Here is a 15,208-nt window from a genome sequence, read left to right on the forward strand (position 1 = left end):
ACTCAATAAAGCGTCAGGGGGAGCCTCAGCCCCCATCAATCACTGGGTGCCTGGAAAATTTCAGCCCTCTGTCTCCCTTCCTGCTATCCATATAAATGTCTCTAATATATTTTGTGTGGTGTGTGGGACCCAACCCTGATTTGGAACTTTTGATGAAAAAATATTTATACACAAAATATGTAAATCAGTTAAAAATCACAAGACTAGTTCTTTGCCACCCCATCATACTTTTTTCTTATTTTTATAAATGCATCGAATTTATTCTTTTTAATAAAACATGTCAACTACTCTCTTTCTCTCCCCTAAGAGAGAAAGACATATATATCTATGTAGGTTTGGAGGGCGAAAAGCATAGAAACAATTAACCTAACTGGCTAATACATTTCATCTTGAAGTTGGCCAAAATGCCTGATGGAGTGACAGACCTCTGTCCATCCTGCTGATTCTGTGGAGTGCTGAGAAATGGCATACAGAACTACTGGCCCTGGAGGGGCAATGAGACTCTTGAGTGGATCTGGACAAGGATGAAGACGAGTCAGGGCATTAATAAAAACAACTTGCCTAAGAGCTTTTAGCCGGCTGGTTTCCCAAGCCTCTAGAGAAGCCAGAGGTCTTGGCACACTCAGTGAGAGGCACATGCAGTTTGGTATGGTCTCTGAGCTCTATACAAGGGAAGGAAACACTTTTGTTGGCATTGGACATCACTGTGTATGTGTGTATGCTGGCGCTCATATTTAGCCTCAGAGGCCAGAAGAGGGAGACTAGAGTTACAGTTATCCACTTGATGTGAGTACTGGGAACCAAATTATAGTTCTCTGAAGGATCTGCAAGAGATCTTAATTGCTGGGGCATCGCTTAAGTTCTTGAACATTACTGTTTTTTCCTTAGTCTCCTTTAGTGAGCATATGATGTTGAACACAAGGCCAATAAATGTTACCTGCTGCTGCCTGAACTATTGACATGGTGTGGCCTCATTATTACAACCTCCCCGTCCCTACCCTTGAAGCAGTCAGTTCCTGCAGCCAGCCCCCTCTCCTTTGGACTTTGGAGATGCCTCTCGTTAGATGATAAAATCCCAGTGTCTTGATCTGGCCCTGTCTACTAATGCTATGTTGCTGTGGCTCACCGCTCCCTGAAAGGAGATCATCTGTTGCGTGGATGGTATACCCAAGCATGTTCATTCTCCAGCCTGAAGCAAGACTTCTCTATTTCACACCTCTGAGAGTTCTGGCACATCCCTGCTGCCCTCACACCTATCTGTATCCTCTGTCCTCTGGCAGCTGCCTCAAATCTTCCTAGACTTTGAGAATCAAGGCTGATTTTATTTCTTTGACTGCTTCAGCCCAACATTCTTTGCTCTGAGCTCTACTTGTGACTGGACCCTGGGAAATGTGGTCTTGATTGTATCTAATCTTGGTTATTATTAGATGCCATTCTTAACATATTATACTTGCATGATATTTTTTTCTCAAGTGCTTTCATAATTATGTTAACTGATTTCCCCCCCTGGGGTTGGGAGCACAGGGTCTCACAGTGCAGTTCAGGCTGGCCTTAAACTTTCATTCTTTCTGCCTCAGCCTCATGAGTTCTGGGATTGTAGGCATGTAATACCATACCAGCAATCAAATGATTCTTATAACAAGTAAGTGGTATGAGAACTATTCTCTATAGATGAGAAAACCAGCACAGAAAACAGGATGAACGCCCAGGGTCACATCATTAAATAGCAGACAATCCATTCTTAGACTCAAATTAACATTTGGCTCTTTAAGGACAATGGTCAAAGACCCTATAGCTTCCCATGGACACAATGAGACTAATGATCATGATGAGGCGCAAACAGAGGTTTTCATTAGTGGAATACTCCTACATTCCAGGCTTAGGAAAGGGACAAATATATTACTTCTAGCTCTCTTATTCACTTTTATTTTACAAATTGGGAAGGAGAGCTTCTGAGAAGTCTTGGGAACTGCTCCAGGTATCACAGCTACTAAGTGGTCTAAAAACCCACCATGGCTTAAGCACATCTGTGAGTGAAGACAAGAGTGGCAATCTAAGGTCTCTTCTCTAGGGACAACAAAGCCAAGATGTGTTCTCAAGGCAATCTAAGCATTAGACTACAAGTAACACCTGTAATCTAGGTTGTGCTATTCATGGGCAGAGAGAGGGAGACTGGCATACATGCAGAGTCAAGTCTCTGAGGGTAAGATCAAGCTCTCCCCTGGGAGCCTCTATATTCCTATTAGTCTGGATTCTCTGGGGTTGTGTTTCTCTATTATGCCAGGGAAGGCTTGGGCACATGGCGCTTAACTTATATACTGGGTGCTTACGGAATGAATGTTGGTGAGACCACACCTAGATGGACTGGGAATGAGAAGAACTATTATAGTATAGAGAGCAGTTCCATTACCACCAGCGGGGACTCCTAGCCATCTCTTGAACTCCAGGGCACTTGTCCACTGGTTTGTGATGCGCCAGCTTGCACAGTCTTGTCCCCCATCTGAAGGCAAGAGATGGGGAGGTCAGCTGGAGCAGACCAGGACCTGTCACCCCCATGGGAAGGGGTTCTTGGGTGGGAGAGCTTGGCTCTGGTAGGGCCAGTCTGACAAGCTTTTACCCTAGAAGAGCCCTATGACAACCCAGTTCTTCAGGACTCATCTTTATTCAGCTGCCACTCGAAGCTGAGACTTATAGCCTGTTCTGGCCACGTTTCTACCATGTTTTATTGTTTTAATTGTACATATGAGAGGCACTTGGAGTGCTCGCTTGCATTTCTGACAGCACCAGACACTGGATGTTTATAACCATTACTTATAAGCAGCCCGAGGCATCCATGTCTGGGCGACTTGTTTACTGTTACAGCTAATTTAATGTCTGCTCCACCTGAGGATTGGAGTCCACTGCCCAGCCACAAGTGGAAGTCTCCTAGAGTGAGCAGGTAGGCTGAGGCTCTGAAGGGAATGTGGTCAAGACAGGGAATGAACTGGCAGGGAACAGCTAAAATCCCACCTGGCTGTCATATTTGTCCCATCTGTGTCCCTTTCTTAGAATGTATTTCCTTCCTGCTTCCTCTTAACCCTGAAGCAGCTCAAATCCCTCTTCCTCTGAGTTTATTACTTGCTCTATGTGTAGCTGAGCATTCGGAACCATAGAAATCATACAGTTACCAAGAATGTTGGCCCATTTAACCTGGTGACGCATGGCAAGGATCTCCTAAGAAAGCCTTAGTGTGCAGACATCCAGCCTGTTTGTGCTCCTTAGTATATTGCTCACTACTTCCTAATCAGCTGACCTGACTTACACTGAGCCCAAACCTACCTTCATAGAGGAACTTCACTGCCACTGACTTTTACATACATATGGTTATTGTTTGGGTACTGTTATCTCTATATTACAGAAAAGTCTGAAGTCAAGGACTTTATGTCACTTGCCAAGATTACATAGTCAGTGATGGGGCTTAGATGAACCATGGTTGACTGGCAGTATCTCCTGAGCTTTCTTTCAGGACATTATTATGACTCTGAAGACACCACTCCGAGGGCTGCAGAGAATAGCAACAATAGCCAGGCCAAGAAGATTTCCATACCAAGCACTCCTGGGTCAGCTGCACTAGCAAGCCCAACATCACCCCAAAACACCAACCCTGATATGAGGGCACAAGTCTGCAATGTACCTGGATAAGCAGACTACCTCAAGGAGCCATGCTGGCATGTAAAGCAGGGGAGAGGCTTTCCTAGGCATGGCTGACCTGTGACAGGTCCTCGGTGAGGAGAGCAAAGACCATTCTTCCCTCCTCAGGCCGTGTGTGTTCTGGACAAGCAGTGTAGACACAAAGTGTCCCCTCTCTTTTGGTTTCCTTGCTGGATGGTTCTTCTCAGCCAACCTGACAATCTCCAACTCACCCTTAAGATCCAATTCAGAGTCACTCACCCAATGACATGTCCAAGACACAGCCTGATCTTAGAAAAAGGCCATCAGTTCCTCATTCTGTGCGGCTTAACATTCTTCATAAAGCTAGCTACCTTTGCTTTACTAGTCTGTAGTGTGACTCCTTGCTGAGGTCCATCTTACTTGGCTAAGAGCACTGCCAAGGGGCCAGACCATGTATATCCATTTAGATATTCCCAGCATCTGGCAGAGGGCCCAACATGCAGTAAAAGCAAGCTATATTATAAATAAATGGAGCTAATAAGCAATTATAACTGTAGAGAACTTTGCAATTCACACATCACATTATTTTATATCTAGATCAACACAGCGATACTGACAGGCAGACAAAGGGTATACTACTGGGGTTAGGGAAATTGGGTCAAGGTTACAAATTATAATCCACCATCTTCCCTTAGTACCAAGGATAGGTTGAGACCAACAGAAATAACAATTATAAAATATAGTGAACTTTGTCCTGACTCTGCTCTGACAGCAAGGACTGTCTAGCTGCCTTAAGTCTGTGGCTTTTCTGTGATACTGAGACTTATTCTTCTAAGTTCTTCCTCGAACCCCCTCCCTCCTCCCCTCCGTCCCCCCTCCCTCCCTCCCTCCTCCCTCCCTCCCTCTCTCTCTCTCACACACACACACACACACACACACACACACACACACACACACACACACACACACACGTCAAGTCAGTCAAAAGAAAAATGAACCACAGAGATCTCACACTTGTATCTCACTAATGAGGGTGACCCAGAGCTGGGCAGTGCCTGGCTCACAGCAGGCAGGCAATGACAACTAACAGAAGGATGAAAAGACAAGGGGTCTTTGAATAGAGAAAGGTGTGAAAATATGGTGAAAATGATGATAAAGGATTCTGGGGTATTCAACTTTTTGATACTGGAACCTGACATGTGGTCTAAAACACACCCTCATAATTAACCTGGCAGCTAGAGAAGAGCCCTAAGATGACATACATGAACTGTCAGCATCCTAGTCTCAGCCAGAAAGCAGAGAACAAAGTACATCTAAACAGACCTACCTTGGAAAATAAACTGTGACAAAGGCAGTCAATGAAGGGGAGGGATCTTATAAGCTACCAGCACTGAGTTTATTAATGATTCCTGACAATATTCTAGAATTAAAAACCAAAAACCAAAAAACAGTGCAGAGGACTGAACTCAGGCCTTCAGGGCTACTAGCAAGTTCCCTACAACTGAGCAGTATCTCCAGCTCTAGGATGCATTTGTTTGTTTGTTTGAGACAGTGTTTTTCTGTGTATCCCTGGCTGTCCTGGAGCTCATTATGTAGACTAGGCTGGCCTCAAACTCAAAAATCCAACTGCTTCTGCCTCCCAAGTGCTGGGATTAAAGATGTATACCACCATGCCTGGCCCTTGGATGCATTTTTTTTTTTTTAAAGCTTCTTAAGCACTTTGATGATTACTGAGCACCTTAGACATTCCCCGAAAACATGTCCTTAATGTGCAGGAGTAAGCAAAGGTCATTAGGATAAGGAAGGATAATGGATGTAGGACACATTTTTTATTTTAACAAATGGTAGAAAAAAATCTCAATTTGTAGACAAAATAAAGAAATAGAAGGGACTTGATGATGACAGTTGTGGGTATTGACAATACATGGAAACTGCCTTGCCACATGCTGGAGGGCCCAACCATCAAAGGCCTCATGATCATTTCATCTAAAAAGTGCAAGATGGTAGGGAGTATGTCTGCCTAGAAAAGTGCCAGCACACAGAAATGTGATTAGTAAGTAGTATTGAATAAATACTGAATCTACAGAAAGCCCACTGTAACTGCAGGCTATACAAAATGAGAAATAGTTAATACTTTATCTTTCTTTCATGGCAGCCTTTCCTAATAGTTTTATTGTCTGTCTACCTACCTATTTGTCTACCTGCAATGAGGGTTGGTTGGCATTAGAATTAAAAAGAACTCAGGGAGACTGGTCAAAGGAATAAATGAACAAAGTCTGTTTGTATACCATCATGGTTGCTTCAGTACTGAAGAGTCAGGCTAAGTAGTCACACCAAAGACCAAGTGGTCCATAAAGTTGAAATTTACACAATTTGGCTATTACCAGGAAAACAAAACAAAACAAAACAAAAACCCAACTGTTGACCACTATTGTATTGATCTAGAATGAATTTGAACATCAACCTACAAAGAAACATTAGAACACAAAGCCACCAGGCTGAGAGCAAAAGCTGGACTGTGATTCTGTGAAATCTGCTAAAATTCTCAGAGCATTCAAGAATCCCCACTCCTTCTTGCCCCCCCCCCCCCCCCCGCCCCATCTGACAAAGTCTCTGCTTTCTGGTGAGAGCACCCAAACAGCTGGTAGACTCAAGGAGAAAGCTGTGTTTGAGTGACAGGAGATAGCCCATCAATTGAGTCCATTTAAAGCAGCAAATATATGGCAAGTTAGGTACTCCTGAACTTCCCTTCTGTTTGAAGTATAAAGGGAACACTCTGTCAGCTCAGGGAAACTCACAGAGGCACAGGTCATGGCCTACACAAGGAACTGTCAGCTGGGAAGGAGAGAAAAGACATATGGGCAGGCATGAGTTCAAATAACCACAAAAGAGCCAAGATTTAAGGAGCGTTTAGAAGAGCAGCTGTGGGCAGGGTAACTTCACACTCCACATGGGCATAGTGCCCTGATGCTCTTGGATGCTCCCCTCATACCACTGATCTGAGAAACTTTCTCTCTGGGGCAGCAACAAAACCTCTGCACTGGGCCACCATGGAGCCGTCAGTCTCACTTCACTCATTCAGAGTGCTGCGTGCAGAGTCTCTATGCCGAATCTCCTCCAGGATTCAAGCACTGACTTCTAAGGCAATCAGCAGGGCTACTGTCCTGCTCTTACTAATACTGACTCTATCTAAAGCAGCCACTGCTAAGTTGTCCTGTCACCAAATCTCAGAGGAATAACAGTCTGTCTGGGTGATGGCTGACAATAGTCAGGAGGCAGTGGCAGTGGCAGTTTGCACAGGCAAAAGCTCAGATATAAGATATACATTTGAAAATATACATTAGTCTGTAGTCAATGCAACCTACATTCTTTTCAAGTTCATTTCTGAAGACCTACTAACCAGAGACAACACAGACTGATTTGACCTGGTTCTCTTCAACAGACAGGTGCCACAACACCTCTTCTATATTTAATAATCACCCACATACCCACAAGGTATTAACAACAAGCCCATTTTTACAGCCCTGAGAACATCAAAGCACAAAGATCTGTTCCTTGCCCTAGGTCATAGCAAAGCAAAGGGCCAGCCCTAGAGATCAGACCACATACTGAAAAAGCAATATTCGAAGTTGTACTTAGAGACCTCTATGGCTAAGGGGACCACGGCAGTAGGTTCTAGTATTGGGGCAGGTAAGTCTGTAGGAAGTGAAAGGAGCAAGCCCACATTCCATGCAGAATCCTCAACCATGTCACTGCAATCTGTTCCACTGCTTGCTCCTCAGGCTCCCAGTCTCAGGAGGCCAGGTGAAATGTGCCCCACCTCAACTAGGCCATGAACTCAGGCTCCAATAGCTCTTCCCCATCACTTTCAAAGAGGTGAAAGGAACTATGAACGGCATCTCCTCTAAGCCCTTTGGAATATCCTTGAGTAGCTGCTGACACAGAGCAAAGCTGATGGAGGCCACAAATGCAGACACCCAGAGCAGTGGGGTAGCCCAACCTTACCTTCCAGAGAATGGATTCCCTGTTCCTTAGCAGTCTTGTAGACACTGCTGAAGTCATCCCCAAGGTTTGGGTCAGCTCCAGCAGCAAGCAGGACCTGTACCACACTGGAAGCAATTAGAAAAGCAGATCATAGGTCTGTTTTTCACAGCTATAAGACAAACAGTTCATTCAAAAATGACTTATCAAATACCCACTACGTTCTAGACTCCATGTGACATGGAACTTACAGACTCCTGGGAAGGAAACAAGCGTACAATTACAGCAAAGAAAAGTAATATAAATAGACATGAATGTTGAAATTGGGGTAGGGGGTGAGAATAGGGATGACAGGGAGAAGAGAGGGTGTAAAGGCTGAGAGGGTCAATACATTACATTGCCTAAGAACAACTGTAATTAATAAAAACACCTAGGGATAAATCTTCTGAAGAAGGGGGAAGCATTAAAGTGTGACACAGGGTGTGACACGGGGTGGGGTGGGGTGGGAAGCACATGTGCACTAAGATGGAAGCAGGATAACACATTACAAGTGAAAGCTCAGCTTTGAACGAGAAGAAGGACAGTAGGGCGTAAGGTAAGGAGAAGCAACATGATCACACATGCTTTCTCCTACACATCCACACAGGCACACACCATATATGTATAAATTCTGAAATATGAAAATATCTCCTTAATCCAAATTCTAACAACAACCATTAAAGGAACTTGGCATAGTTTTTCAATTAGAAATATCACTCCAGGAGCTGTATAAAAACAGATCGGGAGGAGTATAACAATTGGCAGAGACTCCACAAAGGCACAGGGCACAGTGCTTGAACTAGTTACAGTGTGTGTTAGCTTCCCTTCTTTCTTCTATTATGTAATGATCCTACTCATCCTCATCCCCCAAAAGGGTTTCATAAAGAAGAAACATGTTGCCAGATGGTGGTGGCGCACGCCTTTAATCCCAGCACTCAGGAGGCAGAGGCAGGCGGATCTCTGTGAGTTCCAGACCAGTCTGGTCTACAAGAGCAAGTGCCAGGATAGGCTCCAAAGCCACAGAGAAACCCTGTCTTGAAAAAACAAAACAAAAAACAAAAAAACAAAAAAAAAAAAAAAAAAAAAAAGAAGAAGAAGAAGAAGAAACATGTCATAGAACACAGAATATCTGATTTTTTTTTCTTCAGGAAACATATAATTTACAGTAACTGGATCTTACATAAACTCTAAATGCATGTACCCCCTTTTCATGCAGGTCAGAAATATAATATGTCACAGTTGTAGAATATTCTATCATAAGATTATTCTGTGTTTGTTTTGTTTTAGATTTTTGGGATGGGTTTCTGTCATCCTGGCTGTCCTGGAACTTGCTATGTAGACCAGGCTGGCCTCACCTCACAGGATCCTCCTGTTTCTGCCTCTGTAGTGCTGGGATTAAAAGTATGCACCACAACCAATTATTCTGTCTTCTAACCAATCTTTTACTGTAAAAGAGAATCTCCTTAATATTTTGATGATAAGCAAACTATTAGAATATATACTTCTAGGAGAAGGCATAAGGAGTTCTTTCTTCTCCCCCCACTGAGACAAGGACTTGCTATGTAGTCTTGGCTATCCTTAAACTTGTGTCTCAGCTTCTTGAGTGCTTATATCAAAAGCATATGGCACCAAATACTCTAGGATAAGCATTTCAAAGGACTTTGGGAAGTATTATTAACCTGCCTTTCAGAGATGGGACTAATTTTTCTTTTCACTAGCCAAGTGTGAGGCATGAGGTAACTCGGTGCCTTACCTTCCTCAGACATGTTTTTTTTTTTTTTTTTTTTTCTTCTTCGTCTTCTTTCTTTTTTAGAGCAGATCATGGAGCCAAACTGCTACCCTAACTTTCATTTCTCTGGTTCCTAGCCAAGCTAAATTTCTAAAAACTAGGTATAATAGTCCTCTGTTCCCTGTTTCATGATTTCCTTATGTGTCCTTTGCCAGATCTTCTCTTTATAAAAGGTAATTTTTTACTTTTTCTGAACTGACCTTCAAAACCATTAACACTTTGAAAGCATAAATGGCAGATGTGTCAAACAAATCCCTGGGATTATCAGAACGATTAAAAATCCAGTCTTTAGTTTCAGCTTTTTTCTTTTGGTTTTTCAGTATTTGCAGCCAACAGTGCTCCTGGCTTTTCCATGTATCACCTGGTTTGGACGTTGTTATGTGCAACAGGCACAACATCTGACTAAGTAAAATTGGGACAATCTGGGCAGGACTACATGAGGTAATGACAATAATGGCTTACAATGCATTATAATTACATCAATGTTTTTCTTTAGAAGAAGACTGTAGAGAAGAGGCCAAGTTAGGAAATGGGACAGTTTTTTTTTTTTTTTTTTTTTATAGATTGAAGGTACACACACTGATGGGTGAGGACATTATCAGATAAGTTGTGCTTATAATATTTTTATGTCTGTATGAGATTTATAACAACCCATCAAATAAGATGAAATGCTATGAGTCTACATTTAATTCCAGCACTTGGCGGCTCCAGAGTCAAGGTCATCCTCAGACTTCAGCTACATAGTGTGTTCAAGGCTACACTAGGATACAAACAATGCCAGGAGCAATAGCACAAGGCAGTAAACTCAACAGTGGGGAGGCTTAGGCAGGATGATTTCAAGAAATCTGAGGCTAGTATGTAAGTGTGAGATACTGTTTCAAAAAAACAACAACAAAAACAAGGTCTTTTTAAAATTTATTCTATATGTCTTTTATATTATATATTTTGATCTCATTCATTTCCCCATTCCTCTGCATCTACCCTCTACCCCTGTACCCCCCCCCAATAAAACAAAATTTAAGAGAAAAAAGAAAAAATTTCAAAAGGGAGAAAATTTAAAAATCTCATCATGGAAGCTGTAGTATGTGTGACACAGTGAGTCATGCAGTAAACCCTTTGTCCATACATTTTTACTTGCAAGTGTTCTTTGCAAAGAGTCATTGGTCTGGTTTGAGGCCCCTGGTTTCTACTACACTGTCAATGCTGGGGTCTCACTGGGACTCTTGGATATCCTGTTGTTTCCCTGTGTTGTGGAGATCCTGGAGCAGGTCAGGTTCCTTCACATGCTACAGCAGATCATAGATGAGGTGGATGTTGGGGTGGGCCAAATCATAACCCTGGTTCTGGGCCTGGGCAGCTGTACAGTTGCCCCCAGATGAGAAATGGAGACAGTTTTCCCATGCTTACAACTTCAGGGCTGGCTCACCCACACCTTTGCTAACAGGGATGGCTCTGTTGTGCTGCTCCAGAGAGGTACAGGGCCTGCTCTCCTGAGTGTTATAACTGGTAACACAGGGCCAGCCCTCCCACCTGCTTCAGGCATTGATGGGCTGGGGGAAAGGCACTCCCATCAGTCCATGCTACCACAAGACAGATCATGAATGGGGGACATCTCTTCCACGCTCACAACTTTAGGGCTGGCTTACCCACATCTCTGCTAACAGGGTTGAGTCAAAGCCTTTTGAAGCCCAAGCTAGCCTTTGACTTGCTACATAGCCAAGAATTGCTAGAATTGCTGTGTCTACTGCCTCTGCCTTCTGAGTACTAAGATTACAAGTAGGCCACCCTGGCTGGGAAAACTCCTTCGTAGGATAGGATGTTAACTAATAGTTGCAGCAAGTTCCAAAATTAGGAAATAACCATTTAAAAAATTAAATTTCTTTATTTGTGTTTGTGTGTATAGCTGTACGTGCCACAGCATCACATGGAAGCCAGACAACAACTTTCTGGAGTCAGTTCTCTATTATGTAGGACCCAAGGATAGAACGAACACAAGTCATTAGGCTTACGAGTAGACAGTATGGCACTTTCTAACATGCATGGAGACCTAGAGTTCTGTCATTTACAGATGGTATCTTGGACAAGGCACTTGACTGAGCCTCCTCTTCCTTATCAGAATGACAGAGATAGCAATGCTTCCCAGCAGACTACGAGGGAAGTAAACTCTATAGTACCTACGGGTATGTGGAAGAAGCTGAACAGACATGAGCCTATTCTCATGGTTGACACAATCCTAACAATAACTTGAATCTGGGCCTGAACTGATCATTCCCAGGATGTATGCTGGCACAGCCCTACACTAAGTAGGCAGCTCTTCTACAGTCTGCACAAGTTGACATGTTTTCAAGTTCAAATGAGAAGGGTTTGTCAATCTAAATTCAAAGGGACATAATTTGGTTAATCCTCAGCTGCTGTGTCCAATCACTATTCAATCACACCCCCTCTCATGGCAGGCTGTCCCTCCAGGCAGCTAGTGTCACTAACAGTGCTACCTGGGCCTCTCCAGGTTCATGAGTATTGATTCCATCTGTCCAATTTGCAGGCTGCAGGACGTGTCCAAGCAACCGTGTATGCTGCCCTTGGCCCTGGAGGGCAGACAGTGGTCTGGTAAGATGGGGAGAGGAGAGTGGCTGGGAATTGGCCCTGGGGCTGCTAACCCAATCAAAGAAATGGGCAATTCACTTCAAAAACTTGGAGACTAAAGAGGGTAAGCAATCCAAGATAGTGACTCATCTACAACCTTGAGATGATTCCCTTCGTTTCTGATAAAACTCAAAAGGCAGCAGCCCCATTGAGGGAAGATAGGCCTTAAGGATGTGACTGTTTCGTGCCAACCATTGCTCCAAACACATTGCCAGATGGCTATGAGAATTTCTCTCCAGCAATGGTCACACCTTACAGAGCACCAGCACAGAGCCCTAAGCACCAATCTTTAGTTAGTACCTCCTTGTAGAAGCCAGCCCAGCCTGGGTTAGATAACAATTCACTTCTAGCTTGGAGGCCCAAAGATACTGCACTGTTGGTAAAGCAACACAGACAGGCTAGGGGGTGAGCCAGGCTTGAGAAAGCAATCACAATGCTGCTGAGTACCAGCTTAGCTGTAAGTCATATACAAGAATTGTCAAGAAGTTCACAGCAATGAAGGGATGCTGGGAAGGAAGCGATCTCTGCTTCTTTTCTGCTACAGGGGAAGAAACTCCCTGATCCAAAGCAAGAGTGGGAGGAGAAGTGAGCACAGGGAGAGAGTGGGTCAGTTAGTATGAACAGTAAGGACAAAAGCTGACAGCCCAGTGGCAGGTAGGGTCTACCAAAGGGTAACTGGGACCTCTCCTCTGTTCATGCTGGCTGCCAGGTTGCAGGCCTAAGCTCAGCCACCACTGCCTTGAATATAAGTAGCTACTATCAAACAAGAAATGGCCTATACTGGATCTTAATCACTTGCCTAAAGGAGGCAGAGGACACCATTCAATTCAACTGAGTTTTCTCTAACCTTTCATCTCTATTTAAAGGAACTACTCAAACAGTCCTTACTGGCTTTGGGTTATCAGCATTTCTCTCAGGCAGCTCAGGGTCTGGCCTCTGGTGGTCTATAGAAAGATCTTCCTATCTCAAAGCTAGAGATCAACCCCTACTTCCCTTACCTATTCGAAGAAGCAGAGAATGTCTATAGTGTGAGAGGTGTGCTACAGAGCCCTCACTTCCTCATACCGACTCAGCTATCAGTCTGTAGCAAATCTCAACAGACCAGCTATGAATGAGGAAGAGACAAAAAAACAGGGCAAGGATATGAAGTCACTTTCCAGAAGAAGACACAAGAGAACAGATTAGGAAGCATGTAATAGTTCTCAAGTTCATCTGGTACTAGAGAAACACAAACTAAAGCAACAACGAGACACTTCTTTAAACTCAATATATTGATAAAAGTTAGAAAGCTGGGGGCTGGAGAGATGGCTCAGTGGTTAAGAGCAGTGGCTGTTCTTCCAGAGGACCAGGGTTCTATTCCTAGCACCCACATGGCAGTTCACACCTGTCTGTAACTCCAGTTAGTTCCAGGGGACCTAGTATCCTTACCCCAATGCACATTAAATAAAGTATTTTTTTTTTTAAGTTAGAAAGCTGAAAAATACCAAGTGTCAGTGAGGACATGGGAATCTGGGATTCTTCATATACTGCTAGGGTATAGACTAGTGCAGCCATGCTGTTCTGGAAGCTTCTTTTGTAACACTTCATCAAATTAAAGTGCCCCGTCCTGTGCCACATCTGCTCCTGAGAGAGAGTGTGTGTGTGTGTGTGTGTGTGTGTGTGTGTGTATTCCTAGAGGAAAAATTTCATACAGGCCTATAAAGGGAAATACAGGTCTGTTTGTCTCAGTGTTTTGCAGCAGTAGGGGGTTGTCCAGAAGCAAGTGTATATCCCTGGAGATGGAGCTAATGTGGTAGACACATGCTAGGACATGATGCAGTCAGGCTGACACACACACAGCAACATGGATATGTGACTTTTTAAGGGGGACTGAGTACCCACCTCTATTTATACACTGAGCTTGGCCATTTACTGCAAAGGTTATTCCTTATGGAAGTCTCCTCAATTATAGAATTTCTAAGTCTGATCTCTTGGACTGAAGAATTAGAGACACAATATAAACAAACAGTAGACTCCCTGAAGTATATCAAAGGTCAAAGATATTACTTTGCTGTTTCCTGCTACAACTGGCAAGTGCTCGTTCACCTTTGGGGTACCAACTGGCACCATCATGAACTCAGTGATGCCCTCTGACCTCCAAATTGGGGTTTCATCCTTTCTCTTTGCACAGCACCCAGGTGGCCCTCATGATTCACAGTTGCCTTCTGACTTTTATTTGCTTTCCCACCAGAATATAGAACAAGAGCCATGTCTCAAAACTTCTTCTCAGCCCTGAACTCAGTGCTAGCATTTAGATCTTGTGTATTTTTACTTTGAAATCTGTAACCATGTATCACACTAACCAGTGTACTAGGCACTTCAAAGATTCTGTTTTTTGAATGAGTGCATGAATATATGAATGAGAAAGGAATACACTCATTTTATTTGATGGAAAATGAAGAGAAATTTGGAAGAAAAGTGACTGTTCTGCCTAACCTTCTGAAGGTCTGAATAAGCTGCAGGTGGTTAGCTATGAAAACCTGCATCTTACTTTCCTAATTACCAGGCCCTTCCCAGCTTGTGAACAATTCCTAGACAAAACTGAGGACATGCCTGGGAGAGTGGTTCCCAAGTGGCAGTTCCTGGGACTCAGGGAATTCCCTTTGGAGCCGCAGCTAATTAATTTGTTGATTTGGCAGTAATTAGATTAGAGGTGGGAGTGCTTGTCGGAAGTTGGCTCATTCTGACCTCAGTGAGCTGCTGCTTTCAGGCCCCAGTGAGGGAGAGCACTTAAATTGATCAGGGTTAAGACTTGCTTTCTGGTTTCAGTGGCTGCAGTGGCTTGTGGTTCCCACATTGTTTAGGGGAGAGAAGAGAAGCCTGTGGTGTGAGCTGGGGCCAGTGCTGGGCCAGGTGTGTACAAGACGGCTGCTGAGCAGCTGGAGTTGATGATCCCAGGTCCATGTCATTCCTGCACAATGTCAAGCTTCACTCCATGTCCTCCTCCTCTTCCCCATCCCACATCGAAAGCACATACAGGGCCATTGAAATAAGTGTCACAGGCAGGAGAGGACAGAGTAACCTATTTTCAACCCAGCCCATACCTCAGTGAACAAGTCAAGAAGT

General features: G+C 43.7%; 1 protein-coding gene across 4 annotated transcripts in view; it reads right to left on the reverse strand.

Moving 5' to 3' along the window:
• The window catches only part of Clpb (caseinolytic mitochondrial matrix peptidase chaperone subunit B), a 124,317-nt gene that overhangs the window by 70,068 nt on the left and 39,041 nt on the right, over positions 1 to 15,208 (reverse strand). For 3 of the 4 annotated variants that reach the window (XM_027407843.2, XM_027407840.2, XM_027407844.1), the window contains exon 4: positions 7,657 to 7,760. In XM_027407843.2, coding sequence (XP_027263644.1) covers positions 7,657 to 7,760 — 104 coding nt within the window. Of the gene's footprint in view, positions 1 to 2,410; positions 2,501 to 7,656; positions 7,761 to 15,208 lie in introns of all 4 variants that reach the window. The other variant, XM_027407842.1, reaches the window with a different exon arrangement.

The sequence above is a fragment of the Cricetulus griseus genome, chromosome 3 (assembly GCF_003668045.3).
Source record: "Cricetulus griseus strain 17A/GY chromosome 3, alternate assembly CriGri-PICRH-1.0, whole genome shotgun sequence".
Classification (NCBI taxonomy): domain Eukaryota; kingdom Metazoa; phylum Chordata; class Mammalia; order Rodentia; family Cricetidae; genus Cricetulus; species Cricetulus griseus.